At 46.7% G+C, this 7,230-nt stretch overlaps 1 protein-coding gene across 2 annotated transcripts; it reads left to right on the top strand.

Annotated features, from left to right (window-relative positions):
- On the top strand, window positions 1–6,375 carry CCNG2 (cyclin G2). 2 transcript variants are annotated; one of them, XM_031063664.1, is made up of 8 exons: window positions 1–265; window positions 1,209–1,346; window positions 2,117–2,367; window positions 2,519–2,597; window positions 2,679–2,777; window positions 3,852–4,057; window positions 4,550–4,561; window positions 4,707–6,375. In XM_031063664.1, exons 1-8 carry the CDS (start codon window positions 155–157, stop codon window positions 4,726–4,728), a joined length of 918 nt encoding a protein of 305 aa, XP_030919524.1. In that variant the 5' UTR covers window positions 1–154; the 3' UTR covers window positions 4,729–6,375. The 2 variants fall into 2 exon arrangements, with proteins under 2 accessions (XP_030919524.1, XP_005429100.1); XM_005429043.1 differs by having other exon boundaries at window positions 4,550–6,375.
- Window positions 6,376–7,230: the final 855 nt, after the last annotated feature.

The following is a 7,230-nucleotide window of genomic DNA, read 5'->3' as shown; positions in this document are numbered from 1 at the left end:
CCCACCCCCGTCCGCGCGGTGACGGGAGCCGGGCTCGCCTCCCCCTCCCCGAGCGGTGAGGGCTGCGGGGGGGGCCCGGTGTCCCCTCGCCCCCGGCCTCCGGGGCCCCTTTGTTTCCCTGCTGGGGAGGGGAAGGAGGCGAAGAGAAGGGAAGATGAGCAGCGAGGCGCTGTGGCTTTTCAAGCAGCTGAACCTCCATCTGGAGCTGGAGGGGAGGTTCCAGCCCCGCGAGAAGGGACTCAGCCTCATCGAGGGTGCCGCCGAGGTAGATGAGGGCGTCGGGGGGCTCCTCTGGGCAGAAGGAAAATTTCAGAGAAAATTCCAGCTAATGGAATTTAAAGCGCGCTAACTGCGGAAAGTTAATTCTTTTCTCTGTATGCGCCGCTTGCCTTTTGTTTTAATTCTGTATTTGTCTGTAGGTATTAACGTTACCTTATCCAAGCACTGCGACCTGCAGGGCAAGGCATTTAATACTTCAGGTGTTTAGTATTTATTGTTTAAACTTGGGGTGAGCACGGGAGCGAGAGGCTGTGTATTGTTTCCATCAGGGGAGCTTCCTGCCGCTGCAGGGGGGGTGGGTTGTAACAAGCAAGGGAACCACTGGCTTTTCATTGGCGCTGTCTGGGGAAATGAACCCAGAACCGTTCAGTGCTGAGCAGCAAAATGTAAATAGACCATAAACATCTCCGCGTTAACGACCAAAGTTCCTTACTGCGTTCGGGGCAGGCTTATTATGTGCCTTCGGGTGCTTGTGAGTTCTTTCGGAATAGCCTTAATATTTAACAAGAAAACAAAATCCCTGAGATAAGTCTGCTTGTTTGTTATGAAAGCAGAGCTGTTGCTTAAATATTGACATGCAAGGTAGAGAGCTGTGTGGTCATTTTTAAGGGCGGGAGTCACTGTGTATGCCTGTAGTTGGTGACTTATTTAAGTCTTACATGTGTCTTAAAAGAAGCAAGTGGAGAGCAGGAGATGTGGTTGTGCTGGCTGTTGCACCAGTGAGACTCAGGACCTGGCTGTAATCTCTGAACCGCGGGTGTGATTGGAGTCCTAAGTGTCTAAATTTATTTTCTTTTCAATTCAAGTGAAGTCAAGTATTTAAGGAAAAATTTGCTCCTGTTTGAGCTAAATAAAAGGCTATTTAGGGAGTGAGGCATGGCGATTGCTGCTGCCACAGGATAATTCTGAGTTTGCCTCTCTTGCCATAGAATGAGAACACACTGTGTCCAAGACAAAGGAATGCCAAGGTGGAAGATCTTTGGAGTCTGACCAACTTCTTTGGATTTGCAACTGAAACGTTTGTTTTGGCTGTCAACATTCTGGACAGATTCTTGGCTCTTATGAAGGTATGAGTGTGGCTCTTGATTCAGCAGCAGCTCCAAGGTCTCCTTTGTGAACCTGGAGTTGAGTGCAGTTCCTTTCACCCCTAAAGACAAGTAGCAGCTTGATTTACTTCCTCTAATAAATCTGTAACCATCACCGTGTAGGTGTCTGAGAAAGGGGGAGTTAAGGGAAACAAACCAGTAAGTGTTAGAGGCTGTCTCTGGGTGCTCTGCTAAAGCTTAGCCTTGGGACCGACACCAAGTGATCATTTCCTGGTTGTTTGTGCTGCTTTAAGGCAGGAAGCTTGGACTGAAACCAGTTCCTTACTATTAGATCAGCAGAAAAAACGAAGTTGCATCACTTCTCTGGTCGGACTGGCCTTGAAGTGGCGCGGAATGTACAACGGTAGAGGGGAGAGAAGAGCAGGGGCAGGAACAAGCTGTGGAGGGATGGGGCTGCCCAGAACAGGCTCAGACTGGATTTATGTGGGCTGGGCGAGCACTGCCTCTCGGAGGAGCAGGGAATTGCAGTTCCCTCCGCGATTTATTTGTGTCCGGTGGGGAACAACCTGAGGAGAGGCTGCTCAGCTGTGGGACTTCACTTCCTCCGCCCCAGCGGATTGGTGCTGCCTCGTGGCGTTTGCTCCAGCTCAAGTGAGGGGATTGCTTATGGCTGGGGGAGGAGCAGGAGCTGGCCAGCACCAGGTTTGGTGGAGGTGATTCCAAACACACTTGGTGTTGAAGCCCAGTGTTGCTGGGGGTGATGCACTCATGGCACTTACTCTGGTTTTTAGGTGAAACCCAAGCATTTGTCTTGCATTGGAGTTTGCTGCATGCAGCTGGCCGCCCGTGTGGTGGAGGAGGAATGCAATATCCCATCTGCTCACGAGATCATCCGGATCAGCCAATGTAAATGCACTGTGTCCGACCTGAAACGGATGGAAAAGATAATTTCAGAAAAGTTGCACTTTGAATTTAAAGCTACTACTGCCTTAACCTTCTTGCACTTGTACCATACTATTGTACTCTGTCATACCTCAGAAAGGTGAGCTGGTGGTGTTTGCTGAGCCCCTGTTAATCCCCTCTGAGATGATTGCAGCCTTGGCTGTAGAGGAGGCAGCTCCTCAGTTCTTGCTTCCTGGTGAGGGAATGCTTGTTCATGCAGACCCTTCCTTCTTCTCTTGGATGTCTCACAGGAAAGAAGTGTTGAATCTGGACAAGTTGGAAGCACAACTAAAAGCTTGCAACTGCCGTCTAGTGTTCTCTAAAGCAAAAGTGAGTAGAAGCAGTTGTTGGTAGCTGCTGAGTGGGTTTGTGGTGGCTGTGGTGCTGAGTGCTGTTTCCTGGTCCTTTCAGCCATCTGTCCTGGCCTTGTGCCTTCTCACTCTGGAAGTTCAGACTCTGAAATCTGTTGAGCTGTTGGAGATCCTTCTGCGTGTTCAAAAGCATTCGAAGGTGAGTGTTCTCAGTGGGCTGTTTGGGCTGACACTGTTAATGATGGGTGCTGTTACATTTAGGGGTCCCTTAAATGCATCCCTGAATGTGTCCTTACAGGTTCTGTTTGGCTGAAAGAAGCAATTAAAAAATAAGCTTAAATGTATAAAATCAGAGGAACTGCTGACTCAGTGTGTATTCAATGCACGCTTTAACAGGCAGCTGATGGAACTTCTGCTGCTCTGGCTGTGTAGTCTGGGGAAACTTCCAGTCTGTTCTAGGACTGCTGGGCTGCTTATTCTTTTTGCCTGAATAATTAAACCTGGGGGTTTAATTATTATTATTATCACCTGAGGGTCTTCCCCCTGGATGGAGGTCAGGCACTGAACAGGTTTTCCCCTCAGGGAATGGGCACAGCATGAGCCTGGCACAGCTCAAGGAGCATTTGGATAATGCCCTTGGGTACAGGGTGGAATTGGTGGGTTTGTCCTGTGCAGGGCCAGGAGTTGAACTCCATGATGCATGTGGATCCCTTCCAGCTCAGGATATCCTATGAACTAAAATGGGATTCATGGCCTCGAGCTGTGTGCTGCCTCCATTGATGGCCTAGAAGCAGCTTTTCACTCTTGCAGTCAGATGGAACAACCCCAGTTTCCTAAGGGATACAAGTAGTTCCTTAAAGTACTACATTATTCTATTTTAAAATTGTGGTTTAAAGTTTTTTTTTCTATTTTAAAGCAGTTTTTAAAACTTCACTTCCATTTGAAAATGGAATTTTAAAAAAGTTTTATTCCATTTTAAAATAGAATAACCTTTGTTTCATTTTTCCTTTGGAAGTGATAAAGAAAATGGTAACAAGGACTGACAGGCAAACTGTCAGCCTAACTCCACCTTGAACAGGGACTTGTCTGGAAGGTGTGTAGGAGTTGGTAGCTCACCTTTAACAGCAACTTTGACAAAGGTATCACAGTTATGACTCACTTCTGTCTTGACTGATATTTTTCCCCAAGAAGGTAAAATGGAGGCAGGAGTTATCCTTGGAGCCTGTGTGTTACGGACTAACTTAACTGCTGGGTTTTGGGTTTTTATTTTCAGATAAGTGATAGTGACCTACTTTACTGGAGGGAGCTGGTCTCTAAATGCCTGGCAGATTATTCTTCTCCTGAATGCTGTAAGCCTGATCACAAAAAACTGGTTTGGATTGTTTCGAGGCGCACAGCCCAAAACCTACAAAACAGTTACTACAGTGTTCCCGAGTTGCCAACGATCCCAGAGGGTGGATGTTTCAATGGAAGTGAGAGGTGGGTAACACTTGGCTGCTTCATTTGTGGGGAAGGAATTCTCCTTTCCCTATGTATAACTGTGGCTTAATCGCTGCTGCTTGGGAAAAAAAAAAGCTAGCTCTGAGAATATTGCTGGCTTTGGAACATGCCTTCAGCACATGGAGAGAAGGGGGAGCTGTCATTGTTCAGAGGTTCTTGGCCGGGTGGGGGGAGGCACTGTTGGGTTTAAGGAAGGCTTGCAAAGGTTTTCAGTCTCCTGAAGGAATTGATGCTTGCTGTCTGGAAAACTGGCTTCTTGATCAGTAGGGTGTTGTTGGCATCAGGAGGATTGTGCCTTGTTAGGATTTCAGCTTGAGGAGTCCTAAGGAGCTTTAGGCTGAGCAGCATTTAGATGCGGGGTGTTGCTGCTAGCAACACGGAGTGTGCAAGAAACGCCAGGATTGAGGAGTGCTTTGCCACTTTGAAGGGGCTGTGCTTTGTTAAAATTACCTTTCCCACTGTTCCTTCTAGTGAAGACTCCTGTGAAGACATGAGCAGCGGGGAAGAAAGCCTTAGCAGTTCTCCTCCGAGTGATCTGGAAGGCACCTTCTTCTTTGAACTCAAACCTAAACCCAAGTGGCAAACTCTCGGCTGTCGCTCTTAGCACTGAGTCTGGATTGTATTAGGCTGAAGTGTTGAATGCACCATAGAGTCTTTTGGCAATAATAAATGAGGTGGTGATCTGTAAACTGTATTAAGGCAGAACTTGCTGTGGTATATCAATGCTTTGAATGCCTGCCTTGGTTTTTTGTTGTTGTAATTTTAAGGAATTAAAAAAATTCAGGTCCCCAGATCAGCAAAAAAAGAAAAAAAAGTTGTTGTACAGTTCTGTTGTCAACAGCCATGAATTCTGTACCTGGTGGTCCAAAACCCTCAGCAGCTCAACACCTGAGTTGATTTCAGGGTCTTGTCTGAGAAGCATGGAGCAGGAGTGAGAAGCTTTCCTGAAGGTTAAATGGGAAGCACTTGTTTCATGGAAGAAACTTGCTCCATGGGTTCAGTTGAGCAAGGGAAGGGGCCCAGGAGGAACTGTGCAGTTGTTGTCCTGGGATGTTCTCAGGATTCCACATGACAGAATCCCAAGTTTGGCTTGATTTCAGTGTTGACCCTGCTTGGAGCAGGAGATTGGACTGGAGTCCCTCTCGAGGGCACCTTCACTCCTTCTGGGAGTGGTGTTCTGGGATTAGATCCAAGTGGCTGGGTGGGCTACATGGAGTTTGTATGTGTGTACATAGTGCCAGGCTGGAATGGTTTATTCTCCAATGGGCCCAACACTGAAACTACTTTTCCTTTTCAGCAGGGTCTTGAGTTGTGTACTCCAAGTAGCAATTTTTGAAGCTTGGCTTTTATAAACTTCAGGGATCCCTATTTCACACCAGGAGTATGTGTGGTAAGCAGGAGGTTTCTAGTCAATATAGTTTTCACTTTGAGATAGTATAAATTGTGTGGCCAGGAGTTCCATGTTTTCTTTAGTACGGATGTTTTTACACTGAAATTCACATAGTATACTTCAGTGTGCTTCAAATCCTAACATGTCAATCCATGCTATTAGCTTAGACTTCTTAACTTGGTAAGCCTTGCTAAGTCTACATTCCTTTGAATATTTAACCCTTGTAGTTGTTTTTCAGTATATTCATGTTATTGATTGAGTCATAATCAGACTTGTTTGCATGCTGATGTAAAGCAGTTAGTGCAGGAGAAGTGGAAATTACGCAGTAAAATATCAGGTAAATGTGATGGTGAAGTAGTTAATGTAATGGTTTTTCTTCTGAACTTTGTTATCAAAGCACAAATTCCAGTCTAATTGTGTTTCTCCCTGGTGAGGACATGGCTAAAGCAGACTAAAGTAGCTCAGAGTAACGGTGTGAGGTGTGGTGGTGCCAAAGTAGAAATGAAGGAGCAAACAAGCTAAAAGCTGTTTCCTAGGTGCCAGCGTTGCTTTAGAAAGGTAAGTGATGCTGTAAGTCCATAACTGTTATGTGATTTCAGTTTTCTAAAAACACACAAAAGTTTACAAAAAGCGTATATGAAAATGTAAATTAAAAAAAATGTACAGAAAAAAAATTTAAAACAAAAAAATGAGCAGAAAATACTGTATTTTTTTACATTGTATGTAACTTTTTGTAGGTCTGTGGCATGTAGATAGTAATTTATTGTGTACTCTGTATGATCCAAATACTGTACCTCTGAAGACTTCTTGCTGCAAGTCTCTGCTCACTTCAGGAGTGCTTGGGTAAGGAACCTACTGAGTCTTGTTTCAGTTGAGAACAAAAATAAACCAAGTGCTCTATTTGTTACCTGCTGTGAGTGGCAGTCGGTTCCTTGAAGCTTTTGGCTTCCTCTTTTTTTTTTTTTGTGCTGTGCAGGGTGTGTGATCCCACATCTGGGTTCCAGCTTTCCCAGGAGTTGTGGCAAGAACAAGGGGAGACTGCACAGCACTGGATGGAAATCTCACCTCAGCGTGAGAAGCTGGGCTGAGGTATCCCGTGCTCATTGGCATATCCAGAGCTCCTGCCAGGGGTTAAGGGTCATTCCAGCTGGATTCCTCTGGGTTCTGTAGGAATTGTCCTTGCTGCTGTTTTTTGTGGTGAGGCCTGGTCACCACACCTTGAGGTGCCCCTTGGGTCCCCTCAGCACAACACCCTCCTGGCTCGGGAGTCGGCTGGAGCGCGTGTACTGCATGGGTGAGCTCGGGGCAAGGTGGGAAGCCATGGGCTGTATCCTGGGCTTGCACAGCTTGGGTGTGAAATCCAGCCCCTTTCAAGTCTGTTCCACGTGGAGAAATGGGCTTGGGAGAAGGTTGTGGGCTTCTCTTCTGTGGTTGGAATGATGGAGGCTCAACTTTGATTCTGCCAGGTCAAGTGGCTGCGGATCTCCCCGAGGAGGTTTGCCTGGCTTCCCCCAGAGAGCGGGGATTTTGGTGGTTGGCTTGTTTGTAATAGCAGAGGTGTGTGTGGCTTTTAGGTGCTGTTTGGGGCTTGTGGTCATGGGGGTTTAAATGCCTGCTCATTTTCATAACTGCTCTGTCAGTAAGACTGGATTGGGTGGGGGCTGAGGGGGCTCAAAGGCAATGGTTCTGTGGGGAAGCCATCGCCTGAAACAACTCCTGGCTGTGTCCACTTCCTGGGATGTTGCTTCCTGTGCTGCTGAAC

This window comes from Geospiza fortis, unplaced genomic scaffold (genome assembly GCF_000277835.1).
Source record: "Geospiza fortis unplaced genomic scaffold, GeoFor_1.0 scaffold909, whole genome shotgun sequence".
Taxonomy (NCBI): Eukaryota; Metazoa; Chordata; class Aves; order Passeriformes; family Thraupidae; genus Geospiza; species Geospiza fortis.
The sequence above is the reverse complement of the archived record's forward strand: the minus strand, read 5'-3'. Positions and strand labels throughout refer to the sequence as shown.